This window comes from Rhinopithecus bieti, unplaced genomic scaffold (genome assembly GCF_001698545.2).
Source record: "Rhinopithecus bieti isolate Rb0 unplaced genomic scaffold, ASM169854v2 scaffold_1014, whole genome shotgun sequence".
Taxonomy (NCBI): Eukaryota; Metazoa; Chordata; class Mammalia; order Primates; family Cercopithecidae; genus Rhinopithecus; species Rhinopithecus bieti.
The window spans coordinates 1,399,646-1,415,036 of NW_016803499.1; the positions used below are offsets into that span (position 1 = coordinate 1,399,646).

Here is a 15,391-nt window from a genome sequence, read left to right on the forward strand (position 1 = left end):
TATATAAAATGCTCTCTAAAAGCCTAAAAACACACTCAGGACCTATCAATTTCCTACTCAGAAATTATCCATTTCCAGTGCCCAATTAGGACAGACGAGGTGGCTCATGCCTATAATATCAGCACTTTGGGAAGCTAACGCGGGTAAACTGCTTGAGCCCCGGAGTTCAAGACCAGCCTGGGCAACATGGTGAAATCCTGTCTCTACTAAAAACACAAAAAATAAGCCAGGCGTGGTGGCGCGTGCCTGTAGTCCCAGCGACTTGGTAAGATGGAAGGACCACCTGAGCCCAGGAGGTAGAGGTTTGAGCGAGCTGAGATTGCGCCGCTGTACTCCAACCTGGGCAACACAGTGAGGTCCTGCCTCAAAACACAAAACAAACAAACAAAAAGCCAATTAGAAAGCATAAAATTTGATTTTAAAACTGCAAAGACAGAGCTGTATTACACAATGTGATGACTAAACTACTTTCAGGCTGTATTACAACCTGGTTTATATGTTTCTTTCATTAAGCCTATGAATGTATAACACATCTTTTAGCCTTCAAACAAAAACAAAATGAGAATTTTCTTCCCAAGCATATATTTTTAATATAATTGTATGGTATTCCAGTTTAATGGATGTAAGAGATTTCACCTTTAGAAATGTTGGTTCCGTATTTTAGTTTCTTACTGATATAAGAATATACCACAAACAGCATAAACAGTCCCCCCAAAAATAAGTTACAAAAGCCTTTTGCTTCAAATCCCTACCTCCCATGTTTATTGCTCCACGGGGACCCATATCACCCATTCTCATTTCCTGTTCTCTCTGTAAGTAAACATAGTTGTCACAGTCAACCTATCGATCTTATGACTTTACATTTCCCATCTAAAATCAAAAAGAAAAGAGTGAATTGGGACATCATTTTCCATTAAAAATTTTGAAAATTTTCCATCATCATATACTTAATAAGAATGCTGAAAAGAAACTTCAGTCTCCCAGGCTTAATATACTACAAACACTTAATGCACCCAGTTTATATTGCAAGATTAGATTACTAATGAATCAGATTATATAAAATATACCACAGATTATTTTAATGTTTTATTCCAACAGATGAAAGATACATGCCTAGATTCCAAGCAAAGGAAAATCTAGTAATAATAACCACCAGAGCCAATTATTTTCTCCTCCTAGGTCACTGAAGTCTTAAAATAGAAATGACTGTTACCAAGTTCATATTGAAATGTATTCAAATATATAACACAAACAGCTTTAGGGAATTATGCTAAAAATAAGGTTACAATCTTCATTGTCTAAATTATAATTCATTCATGTATTTTTATCTATCTGCTCAAGCATTATTCCATCCAGGCACTACAGAAAGCCCACACAAGCAATTACTGAAAGCTCAACATAACACTGCTTTCCTTTAACTGCGCGGTAATTTTATTTGAAAACCTGAATGAAAGTATTACACAGTTAGCTATAAAACAGAAATATTCAAAACATTTGAAATTTCATTACAAAAACTGCTTCCTAAAAGCTCTTCATTTACCAACAATAGTGATACAGAATTAACTTCAATGAAATCTCTAAGTGAAATTACTCAAGATAACATATGAAAATTGCAATTTTCACTTTGACTTGATGACCATTTCCAATCACAGAAAACTTTGTTAAATGTAGCAATCATGAAAAACATTCCATTATGAGACAATTGCAGAAATGTTTAAAGAAAGTATAATTACTGTACTTTTGAAAAAGCAATCTTATTAAAATCTAAATGTTCATTTAAAGTTCCATTTGATAATACAAAACACTGTTGAAAAGCACCTATAAAGCTGGAAATAAAATAAAAGCCTATGATGGAAACGTAATTGCCATTAAGCCACAAGTGGCTCCTTAAAAAAACTGCCTAACTTAAACGGAGATGTCCAAAGGTAATCTTAATGAAGCTAGGGTACAATGAATGAAGTTAAGGTACAATGAATGAAGCTACGGTACAACAAAAACACCATCATGAAGAGATAAAATGCTTTTCACTTTATTTAGAACATTTAAATGCCAACCTTTCTAAAATCTTTTTTAATATTTTTTTTTTCAGAGACCCTCGCTCTGTTGCCCTGGCTGCAATGCAGTGGCGTCATCATAGCTCACTGCAGCCTCGAACTCCTGGGCTCAAGGAATCCTCCTGCCTCAGTTTCCCTAATAGACGGGACAACAAGCACGCACCATCATGCCTGGCGAATTTTTTGATTTTTTTTTTTAATAGAGATAGGGTCTCGCTATGTCGACCAGGCTGGTATCTAACTCCTGGGCTCAAGCAATCCTCCTGCCTCACGCTCACAGTGTGCTGGGATTACAAGCGTGAATCACCATGTCCAGCCCTAAAAGCCATGTTTTAACTTTCCTAAAAATAAATTTCTCATCATAACAGTTGTGACCATTAATGGATACTATTACTGACCTGCAAAAAAAGCTAGACTGAGGTGGGGTGCAGTGGCTCACGCCTGTAATCCCAACACTCTGGGAGGCAGAGGCAGGCAGATCACCTGAGGTCAGGAGTTCAGGACCAGCCTGGTAAACATGGTGAAACCCCATTTCTACTAAAAATACAAAAAATTAGTCAGGCGTGGTGGCGGGTGCCTGTAGTCCCAACTATTCGGGAGGCTGAGGCAGGAGAATGGCATGAACCCAGGAGGTAAAGGTTGCAGTGAGCCAAGATCATACCACTGCACTCCAGCCTAGGCAACAAAGTGAGACTCCATCTCAAAAAAAAAAAAAAAGAAAGAAAGAAACCCTGTCTCTACTAATAATACAAAAAAATTAGCTGGGCAGTAGTGGCACATGCCTATAATCCTACCTCCTCAAGAGGCTGCGGCAGGAGAATCACTTGAACCCAGGAGGCAGGGGTTGCAGTGAACCGAAATTGCACTATTGCACTCCAGCCTGGGCAACAAGAGCAAAACTCTGTCTCAAAAAGCTAAACTGTGATATAAAATTGGCTACTGATCAAGCATTACATTTAGAAAACTATTTTAAAATAAAGATTATGTTTATCGCTACTTTCAGTAGACCAAATCAAATTGCCATTTCCTTATCACTACTTAGAAACTACTGATAGGTTCTTAGAACTTACTGATAAAAGTGAAGAATGCTTCAACACACCCAGAATCTTCTAGCCATAAAAATAATATCTATAGTATCTAGATAAGTATCTGTAACAAGCAAATATAGTAGATATTTTGTTGTTGAGAAGCTGGTTATGCACCTGCACCATCGAGTAAAATATACGGATTTCATAATTATGACTTTCGGGGAGGACAGGAGTTCAATTTATATTTTTACTTTTGAATTTGTCTTCACTATAAAAGGTTAGGAATTCAGTATCTAACCACTAATACAGGGAAATTATTTACAGTCTCACTGCTTGAGATTTCAATTACCCCTTATATACCCCAATACCTTAACTATTGGCCTGGGATTCACTGGCAGGAAAAAAGGGCATAAACAATCTTTTTTACTGTCTCTTTATATTCTCAGCTTTATGTCTCACTTTCTAGAATAACTTCCTAGAATAGTGTGAGCTTTCTTATTCACCAAGTACCTTCTTTTACTGTTTTTTTGTTTGTTTGTTTGTTTTGAGACGGAGTCGCAAAGACTGGAGTGCAGTGGCTCAATCTCGGCTCGCTGCAAGCTCCGCCTCCCGGGTTTACGCCATTCTCCTGCCTCAGCCTCCTGAGTAGCTGGGACTACAGGCGCCCGCCACCTCGCCCGGCTAATTTTTTGTATTTTAGTAGAGACGGGGTTTCACTGTGTTAGCCAGGATGGTCTCGGTCTCCTGACCTCGTGATCCGCCCGCCTCGGCCTCCCAAAGTGCTGGGATTATAGGCGTGAGCCACTGCGCCCAGCCCCTTCTTTTATTATTAAATCCATTGTCATTTTAAAAATTTCATGGGAAATGTATCAATGTACTGAAAATAACTATGGTTTTAAGTCAACTATTAAACACGAACATTCCCCTTCTGGTGGTATATTATAAATCGGTACAAGTTCTAAAACACCTTTCTCTAAATGAGATAATCAGAATATCTTAAAATACTCCAGGCTACTGTAGCATATTACTGTATTAAAATACCAATTAAAAAATAAATAAATAAATAAAATACCAATCCATGAGGCACATTACAGCATTTTTCACTAAATATATATATATACACACTTGTATTTAGTAATGCTGACAATATCTTAAAGATGATTACTGAATACTATTTTACACAGCTTTGCTCTTAAAAAAAAGAGTGTAATTTGATGACATCATTTTGTAACTATTTTAGAAGGGGCAAAAGAAATTTTCAGTTTCCCAGTCACGTCTTCAGGCTGTTATTTTCTAGAAACCCACCGCTACAAACTTCTAGTAAAATACAAAAGAGGTAGAGATTATATTAAGATGATTTTGTAAAATGAAATACAGCATTCTTCACTATCACTAAATCTATCAAATATTAATAAGAATCACTTGAAGAAATTCCCAACTGTGTGCCCATCCAACAAGCAATACATAAGACCCTTACTTCCCTCTATGAATGACTTTTAATAACACTTCAAATTAGAATTTAAGTTAGAACCAGTGCGTATATGTGATATTTTTACAAATTTAAATAATGTTTTATTACATTACAAAAAATTGAGTTGTGGTTTAAGCCAAAACAAATTATTTGTAACCAACACCTCAAAAGACTGCAGTGCGCTAAAATAAAGCTATGATGAACTCAGTTTTACATTATTGATTCAACTCTATGAAGTAGGCCTACTGTTACCTCATTTTAGACATAATGAAACTGAGGCACCAAGTTGAATAACTTAGTCAAGGTAATAGGGATACTAAGTGGCTGAGCTAGCCTATACGATTCTGCTAAAAAAGAGTTACAAAATTTTTGACATTCACAAGATACTTTCATTCTTCAAAAATTCCAACATATCTCCATGTCCCAGACAGCCAAAAAAAAAAAAAAAAAAAAGAATTCCAACAGTCGAAGCCTAATAAAAGGCGAGATTTTAACTTATCTTTGCAGTACTTATAAGACTGTATGCCTTTCCATGAAAAAGAATTATACATATGTATTTCTGAAAGCTTGGAATTCAAGTGTACTTAAATTAACAGATGACCAAAAAGGAGGCAAAGTATGACGAATTCCCAGAACCACATGTCAAAAGAGCATTCCATCATCGCAGCATTCTTAACGTGTAGGTCATGGAGCTCTAAGAGTCCCCAAGACTCAGGAAGTGCACAGTCGTAACTATTTCATGTTTTCCTGGCACTAAGATATAGTTAGTTATAATCTATCATCAGACTTTTCTCTGTGTCAACATTTACTACATTCAATGGTGCAAAAGTAATGACTGGGAAAAGTCCCAGCACTTTAGCACAAGCCAAGAGACCTGGGCCCAATTTTTACTAGTAACCACTGCATTTGACACATAGATAAAACTGTATTTTCCATTTTTAAACTATGAATACCTGGAGGAAGCAGTAAAAGTTAATTTTATTAAATCTCTATCCATGGGTACATGCTTTTTTCATGTTCTTCAAAACAAAACAGGATTTGTCCACAAAGTACATCTGCTGCATTCTGAAGCAGGATGGTTATTTTTAGAAAAAGCATTCACGATTGGGTTGCATGCTGAATGAAATACTTTTTTCATGGAACAAGATTTTTATATGAGACACTATAATTATTGGCTTGAGTATTTGGTCAGCATTTTCTATGAGATCAATATGGAGACATATAACTTCTTATTAATTTTATAAAATAAACACATTAGCATTTGGATAATCTGCTTAGGTCAATGCATCAGTATTTTTCTTCTGATTGGTACATGACACTACAAAATCATGCATGGGTAAAAGATCTATTCAAAATTCAAAGCAGCCCAACGGATTCCTTTTTCTTTTTTTTTTTGAGACAGAGTCTCACTCTGCTGCCCAGGCTGGGGTGCAATGGCGTGATCTCAACTCATGCAGCCTCTGCCTCCCAGATTCAAGCAATCCTCCTGCTTCAGCCTCCGGAGTGCAGAACTACAGGCACATACCATCATGCCCAGATAATTTTTGTGTTTTTTGTAGAAATGGGGTCTTACCATGTTGCTCAGGATGGTCTTGAACTCCTGAGCTCAAGTGATCCACCTTCTTCAACCTCCCAAAGTGCTGGGATTACAGGTGTGAGGCACCATGCCCAGCCAGTCCAATTAATTTCAATGTTAAGAGTACTTTTAAGTTTTACAGTAGTATCAAAAAAATCCACAACTATCTTTAAAGGTTATTAACATACTCCTCCCTTATCACTTCTCCGTATAACGTCAGGTCTTCTTTGACGCATTTTAATTAAAAAGCTTTCTGCAATAGATGGAACGCAAAAGCAAATGTGGGAAGCCGACCATTTCTTATAGAGCAAAACAATTTACAAAACATAAAACAATACCATTCTTCCCACTGCACTGAAGGGAACATTAAAGACATTTGCAAAAATGTACAAGAAAGTGGCTCTTAATTCTGTAACGTTTTCTTTAAAACGCGCTTTGGCTTATAATATGGTCAATATTGATATATTCCTTTAGCAGCACTTCGGAGGCCTCAATAGTTTTTCCTAGTGATATGGAAAATTAAAGAAATATGGAAGCCAAAAGTTTGAGAAGCACTATTTTAAAGTCCCAGTCAGTCTTCTTTCATGAAAATATAAAACAGAAAGATTGCACTAAGTAAGGTAAATTAACCTAACAAATATTTTCCAAAATGTGGTAAACATGCCACTACTGGCACATGACACTTTTGTGCAGAACATGGATATTTTTCCTTTAATATCTAATACTTGGGCTATCAAGATACAAGGTGAGCATAACCATCCAAAACCCCAAATGCTCCAAAATCCAACACGTTTTCAACACCAACACAATGCCCAAAGTGGAAGATTCCATACTTGACCTCATGTGATGGGTTTAAGTCAAAATGCAGGCAAAACTTTCATGCACAAAATTACTTAAAATATTCTACTGAGCCAGGTATAGTGGTTCATGCCTATAATCCCAGCACTCAGGGAGGCTGAGATGCAAGAACTGCTCGAGCCCAGGAATTCAAGACAAGCCTGTGGAACACAGTGAGACACTGTCTCTTAAAAAAAAATTTTTTTTTGGACGGATGCATAATCTCAGCACTTTGGGAGACCGAGGCAGACGGATCATGAGGTCAAAAGATCAAGACCATCCTGGCTAACACGGTGAAACCCCGTCTCTACTAAAAATGCAAAAAATTAGCCGGGCATGGTGGAGGGCACCTGTAGTCCCAGCTACTCGGGAGGCTGAGGCAGGAGAATGGCATGAACCCAGGAGGCGGAGCTTGCAGTGAGCCAAGATCGTGCCACTGCACTCCAGCCTGGGCGACAGAGCAAGACTCTGCTTCAAAAAAAAAAAAAAAAATTTTAATTCTATGAAGTTACCTTCAGGCTACATATATAAGACATATATGAAACATAAGTGAATTTCATATTTGGATCTGGGTCCCATCCCCAAGATATCTCATTAGATAATATACAAACGTTTCAAAATCGAAAAAAATCCAAATTCCAATACACTTCTAGTCCCAAACCTTTTAGATAAGGGATACTCAACATGTATAATTTGTGTGTCTATGTGTGTATGTATATTACCAATAACCTAATTTAAAGGAATGACTTAACACAGTACTCAGGTAAAGCTAAAGTGTAGTATGACCACTTAAACCTGGAGGATACACTCACTGAACTAAATAAAAACTGCTTTAACTGTGTCAACTGGAATAACATTGATTGATCAATGACAAGAGGTATTCATCTAACACTTCATCAATATAAACTCTTGTTTGAGAGAATGCAATCTTAATGGGCACAATCAATATTCTTTTTTAGGTCACAATCAAAATTCTTTATTGATAAAGACCTCTCATGTTTATCTCAAAAGAAGCTTTAAGAATGGTCTAGGAATCACCACATGCTATTTAGGTTCTATGCCTCAAAAAAAGAAAATGCTAAAATAATGTAAAACATTTAAATCCACTAAAAAATATATAATTCTAGAGAAAATATAGTAAGTTCTGACAAGTAACAGGATTCAGCCTTTTAATCAATTAGGAATATCTAAATATTCCTAAAACTAAATTCCCTTAAAAAAAATTATATTCACCAATTGAAAGTATTTTAGTGTGAGCAAACTATATTCTATTACCTTTTCCTTCACTAGAGGTGGTTACATAAAAGAAGAGTAAAGTTATAACCAGTTAAATTTTCATGAGAAAGACTAAATAAGAACTGTTAGCCAGGCGCGGTGGCTCACTCCTGTAACCCCAGCACTTTCGGAGGCTGAGGCAGGCGGATCACCTGAGGTCAGGGGTGCGAGACCAGCCTTGCCAAGATGGTGAAACCCCATCTCTATGAAAAGCCTGGTGACAGAGTGAGACTCCATCTCAAAAAAAAAAAAAAAAAAAAAAAAAAAGTTAGGAGCCACAGAAATATTAGGTAACAAATTGTAGACACAAAGAATGAAGCAAAAATCACTTACATGAAATATTCATGGGTATTTTTAAAAACCTCAAGAGATTAGGCCTCTCTGCCAAGAAAGTATTAACTCATGAAAAAAGTATTAAGATACTGAACAACGTACATCAGCAAATTAATCTTTTCTAATAAAAGTAAACTGGGCCGGATGTGGTGGCTCACACCTGTAATCCTAGCACTTTTGAAAGCTGAGGCGGGCAGATCACTTGAGGTCAGGAGATCAGCCTGGCCAACATGGTGAGACTCCGCAAATACTAAAATTACAAAAACTTAAGGCCGAGCATGGTGGCTCATGCCTGTAATCCCAGCACTTTGGGAGGCAGAGGCAGGCAGATCACCTGAGGTCAGGAGTTCAAGACCAGCCTGATCAACATGGTGAAACCCCATCTCTATCAAAAACACAAAAAATTAGCCAGGTGTTGTGGTGGACGCCTGTAGTCCCAGCTAGTCAGGAGACTGAGGCAGGAGAATCGCTTGAACCCAGAAGGTGAAGACTGCAGTGAGCCAAGATCATGCCACTGCACTCCAGCCTGGGCAACAGAGTAAGACTCCATCTCAAAACAAAAAATTAGTCGGATGTGGTGGTGCACCCCTGTAGTCCCAGCTACTCGTAAGGCTAAGGCAGGAGAATCACTTGAACTCAGGAGATGGGGTCTCTGAGTTCCAGCCACTGCACTCCAGCGTGGGCAACAGAGGGAGACTTCACTTAAAAAAAAAAAAAAAAAAGAAAAAAAAAAGTACAGTAAGATAAGGGTCAGGCATGGTGTCCAGTGCCTATAATCTCAGGGTTTTGGGTGACCAAGGCAGGAGGATCCCTTGAGGTCAGGAATTAGAGGTACGGTGACCTATGATTGCATCACTGCACTCCAGCCTGGGTGACAGAATGAAACCTCACTCAAAAAACTTTTTAAATGTTTTAAAATGAAAAGGAAAAAAATATACATTTCTATTGATACAACTCAATAGCATGTAAACTTTCAACTTAATCAATAGTAAATGCTTGGAAAACTTAACATTTTAAATTCAGGCAATTAAACACAATAATTTCCAATACACTGTATTATTCGCTGCTAGTTAGTGAGAGGTAGTTTAAAAAATATAAGACAATCTCTTTATATAAATATACCCAAAGGTGGGTTTTCTCCCCTCAATACATGCATTCCTAAATACCTTCACACATGAATATTTGGGAAAATATTCCTCAGTTATATGATTGTTTAAATGAAACTTTACATCGTATGTCATTGACAGAATTGCAAATTACATTGATGGAACTGCAAATTAAAATGAGATAGTGCTACAAAATCTACTAGAATGGTGACGATCCGAAACACTGACAAAACAAATGCTGGCAAAGATGTGACACAACCAGAACTTTAACGTATTGCTGAAGGGAATACAAACAGGTGTGACCATTTTGCAAGACAGGCTGGCAGTTTCTGATAAAATTAAATATACTCTTACCATCTGATACAGCAATATCACTCTTTGCTTTTCACCCAAAGGAGGTGTAAACTTATGTCTACACAAAAACCTACAAAGGAATGTTTATAGCAGCTTGACTCATAATTGCTAAAACCTGGAAGCAACCAAGATGTCTGTTAGTATGTGAATGGGTGAACTGTGGTACAACCAAAATATTATTCAGTGCTAAAAAGAAATGAGCTATCGACCCAGGAAAAGACATAGAGGAAACTGAAATGCATATTGCCAGGTGACTGGAAGCCAATCTGAAGAGGCTATATACTGTATGATTCCAACTATATGACATTCTGGAAAAAAACTAAACTATGGAGATAGAAGGATCAATGGTTGCCAAGGGGTAGGTGGAAGGGATAAAGAAGCAGAGCACAGAAGATTTTTAAGGAGGTGAAAATACTCTGTATTATATACTATAATGATAGGTTCATGTCACAGATTTGTCAAAACCCTCAGAATGTACACCCAGAGCAAATCTAAAGGTAAACTATAGACTTCGGTTGATAAGAACGTGTCAATGTAGCTTCAGCAATTTTTATAGATACATCATTCCGGTAAAACATTTTGATAGCAGAAGAAGCTGTATGTATGTGGCATGGGGTAGACAGGCAATCTCTGTATCTTCCAATCAATCTTGCTGTGGACCTAAAGCTCTTTTGAAAAAGACTACTAAAATATTGAAACTTCAAAATGAATCCTTTTGAATAATCAATTACATTAAAAATAATAATAAATAAAGATGAGTCTCACTATGTTGCCCAGGCTGGACTTACACTCACTGGGCTCAACTGATCCTCCTGCCTCAGGCTCTCAAGTAGCTGGGACTACAATCATGCCACTGCACCCAGGTAATTACACCTTACTTTATACTGCAAGGTTTAGTCATGAAACAAAAAGTAGTTGTTACTTGTTAAATACTAAATCAGAAATAAAGGCGACAAATAGAAGTAGGGAAACTTACTGTGTTCATTAACTTGACATGTGCCTCTTAAACCAAATACATTCAACAATGTATTTTGAAAGCCTCGTTCAGGTAATTGAGTGAATAGATTGCTCTGATATTACTGTCAAATTCAACTGAATATGTACAAAAATTAATGGCTGCTTTTTAATACATAGGGTGGCATTATAACCGAAGATCAATTAAATGTAAACACAATCTAGCATACATCAAGGGACAGAAGGAAATAAGTATTTTACATAAATTAATTGTTAAAGAAGCTTCTATTCAGCTGAGATTTTAAGAGACGGACCTCTCACTATGTTGTCCAAGCTGGCCTCGAATTCCTAAGCTCAATTGATCCTCCCACCTCAGCCTCCCAAGTAGCTGGCACACAACACCGCTCCTAAGAATTTTATTTATAATGCTTTTATAATGCAAACACCTGAGAGTATTTTCAAGATTACCAGTTTCAACTGTCACTGTAAACTCACTCTGAAGAGGCGCTTTTAAAACTTAAAATTGATTAATAATATTTAATTATTCTTCAAATTTAGTTATTTTACCCAGAACTCCAAAAAAAAAAAAAAAAAAAAATGAGCAAGGATATCAGCTGTAAGACAAACAATACTAGCAATAAAATCTTACCAAAGTTCACTTAATGCTGGTGACTGGTTTGCATTTCTTGATCCAAAACCTCTTTCTTATCCAGTGCATTTCCTTACCAAAGTAAAACTATCATAACTGGCCAGGTCAAGGTATGAAAGGTGAAAGAAAAGAACAAATATAAACTGCGCAAGCAGCAATTCCAAACTGGTCCCATCAACAGAAAAAAGCAGAAAAGAGGAAAACAAGGCACAGAAGGCCAACATATGAGTTAAGTACACATTTTACACAGGAGAGTGTCCATTTCTGTTTGTGGTATTAGGCATTAGATAAATCATCTTAATAATTTACCAGAGGCCTTGAAATCGTGATAAGTTAATACATATTTTCGTCTAAGTAGGTAACTCAAAGCTACAGATTCAAATACATAGTCATTTTTTACACATGTAAGTGGTACCAAAATAAAAATCAAAGTTATTTAAAATTTGCCATTATAAAATAAACTACTGTAACAATCAAATCAATTGGTTAAAACCAAATATAGAAAAAACAATAATAAACCCAATGAAGAAGTTATCTTAAGAAAACCATGGTAAACTTACAACCAGAAAAGCCAGGGTTTGAAATAGTGCACAATGTAGTGTAAGATACCATTCAGAAAAGAAGCAAACTTACCCATAAACTTTCAGTTACCTTAAATTGTAAAAGTCTTTGAAAGTTTGTAATTATAATAATTATCAATCTAACTCCATCTCATCAGTAGAAGATGCTTACAAACCAGAGTTCCTACAGCCTACTTCTCACTAGTTGTTACCTTAATACTGAACATAAATAGACATAATTTTTTAGTTTTAGTATAAAGTTCTAACATTTTAGATGATACTACAGAGATAATATCCTCGATATGAAGTAGAGAAGATCTCAGATACTGACTAGCCTAAAACATAATTTATTGTCACTATATAGAACAAGCACTGTAAGGTGGCTCCAAATACATTAAACAAGTCACAAAGCAGAAGCAAAAAGTTAAATTTTTATGCCTTCCGAGGATCTTCTTTCACTAATTCAAACTAATAAGTAAAATTATTATTAGTTGTATTATATAGTAGACAATGCACAAGATATGTTTACATTAGTTAACCACGTCTATTTGCCGGTCTTGACTCTCCTCTTCTCTGATTGCTCAAACAAGAGTTAACATTAGCTCAGAAATCTTACCGTTCTGAACCAAAAATTATTAGAAGAACTTACCATTTCAAATGAAAAGACATGAGGTATTCCTACAACACAGCAGGAATAATAAATCATATCATTTTATAAACACACACACACACACACACACACACACACAAAGTACCACAACAGTGCCAAGACTATTTAATGACAAGCAAGACACCCTCAGTAAAGAATTTCATTTTGTAAACTCTCAGAATATTTGAGCTGCTTCTTTTAACATTACTCTGTATAAGTACTCAGCACCTAAAATCCTCTAACATCCTTTGTATCCTCTACAGTGCTCAGCACTATGTTTTGAATACAGGAAACAGTGACCAAATTTTTCTTCCAAAATGGTAACATCCCAGTCGTCCTGTAAGTCTAACACTCTGAAGTAAAAAGTTAGGTGTGTTGAAAACCAAGCACAAAAAAAATGGTTTCTTTGGCTGCTTTTAAAAATTACTCTTCATTATTTAATCACGTATGAAGTCTACAAAAATGTTATCAGCAGTTGTACCTCAGTGCCACCTATGTTTTCCAAAGTACCAACTGTGTAATATCTGAGGCATTAATATTCAATAAATGCCAAGGTCTGGTGATCCATACAAACCGAAAACCGTAACTGAGCTGCACTGGCATTGGAAAAACAAGGCTTCAAACAGCTACTTAATTCTCTCAGTTTACATCTCAGTAACTATAACATGACAAACAGAATTTGTGACCTCGAAAAATTCAGAGAACACAAAGTCAGAACAAAATTAGAATACAACTTGGGAAGTATTAAGAATAAACTATATTAAACATAAAAAGGACCAGGTGCAGTGGCTCACACCTGTAATCCCAGCACTTTGGGAGGCCAAGGCAGGTGGATCACTTGAGGTAAGGAGTTCAAGATCAGCCTGGCCAACATGGTGGAACCCCATCTCTACTAAAAATACAAAAATTACCCGGATGTAGTGGCACTCACCTGTAATCTCAGCTACTTGGAAGGCTGAGGCACAAGAATCACTTGAACCCAGGAGGCAGAGGTTGGAGTGAGTCAAGATCACACCACTGCACTCCAGCCTGGGCAACAGAGCGAGACTCCGTCCTTAAAAAAATTTTTTCTTTTAAATTATTTTAATGAAAAGGATCACAGCTGGGGTGAGGAATCAGAAGAAATACATGACCTGAGTCTGAACAGATACTCTCCAAAGGGAAAAAAGAAAACATGATAATTTTTCTGGATTATGAACCTCTCTGAAACTCTAATGGAAGGTAAGACCAAAAAAAAAAAGTTAATCAATACAATGAAGGGTCCTCTGACGAAGTGTGTACACAGTATAAGAGATTCAGTCACCATTTTCAAGTAGTCATTCAAAAAAGATTAACAAATATGATGATAAAACACAGAAAACCAATACTAATAATCATAGCATATGATTAAGCTAACCATACCTCCTGGTTCACCTAAGAAAGCCCATTTCATGCCTATTGCAGCAAGTATTTTAATAGTGTCCGTGTTCATTTGTATCATTTTATATGAAACATTCTATGGTTTCCCATGCATCATCAGATATTATTAAAACTATTAAATAATCTTTGGAGGAGTGATCAAATAACTCAACACCTGGTTAAAACTGACACATACCTTCAACCCAAATATCCCAAATCAGCAAAATCCTACAAATCAATTCCAATATGTGTAAACATTACAAACTTACATATCTTTTTTGTTTTTATTTGATCACAAAAGTCTAAGTCAAGTTACAATTATGTACCATGCCAAATATTGAGAAAATTCCTTGGCTTGTAATAAATTATTTAAATGAATATGTAAAAACATTAACAACCGAAACTAGTCACAACTAGAACATTACATATGAGACCATTGCAATGTCTGTTACTATCCATTTTGATTTTCACCAACATGTCCAAACCACTAGGACTAGGCCATCATTATACCAGAAATAAGCCTACCAGCCCAGTAGGTCACACTTAAATCTGACATCAAATCCTTCAGCAAACAATTCTTTAGTTATTTCCGTAAGTTAATGAAGAGGCCATCAAAATCCCTTGCAAAATGTGTCTTTTGTTTGAATGCTTCAGGAGTTTAGACTTCAAAAAACAAATCTTCTTAAGCAACATAAATAACTCATTAGAGCTTTAAAACTGTAGAAAAGAGGGACGGCCATGTGGAAACCACAAAACTGTAACTTCTGCTCTGGAATCTTCACAAACCATTTCAGAAAATAAAATTGTACCTATTCATTAGTAAATAACAATGGGATCACTCTTCTCTGACAGCATACATTAACGGAATTGTTTTTTTTTACTGGATAGTTTCTGTTTTTCAGTTTTACACATGACACATCAGGGAAAGTTAGGTTACGATTAATATCAAGAGATGATAGATAAACAAACAAACAACAAAAATCCCACGCAGGAGGCAAGAAAAGAGGCTGACTGGTTAAAGATAAACAGGCCAAATTCAACAATACTGATCAAGAGGGGTTAACATTTGAAAGAAGAGTTCTTTATACCTCTACTGACTAGAACTAAAGGGACTTTGGTTGGGTGCAGTAGCTCACACCTTTAATCC

At 36.4% G+C, this 15,391-nt stretch overlaps 1 protein-coding gene across 1 annotated transcript in view; it reads right to left on the reverse strand.

Moving 5' to 3' along the window:
- PSPC1 (paraspeckle component 1) overlaps nt 1–15,391 on the reverse strand; it is an 81,172-nt gene that overhangs the window by 6,210 nt on the left and 59,571 nt on the right. The window contains 1 exon segment of the mRNA XM_017886459.1: nt 753–810. Within this exon segment, the coding sequence (XP_017741948.1) occupies nt 753–810 (58 nt within the window).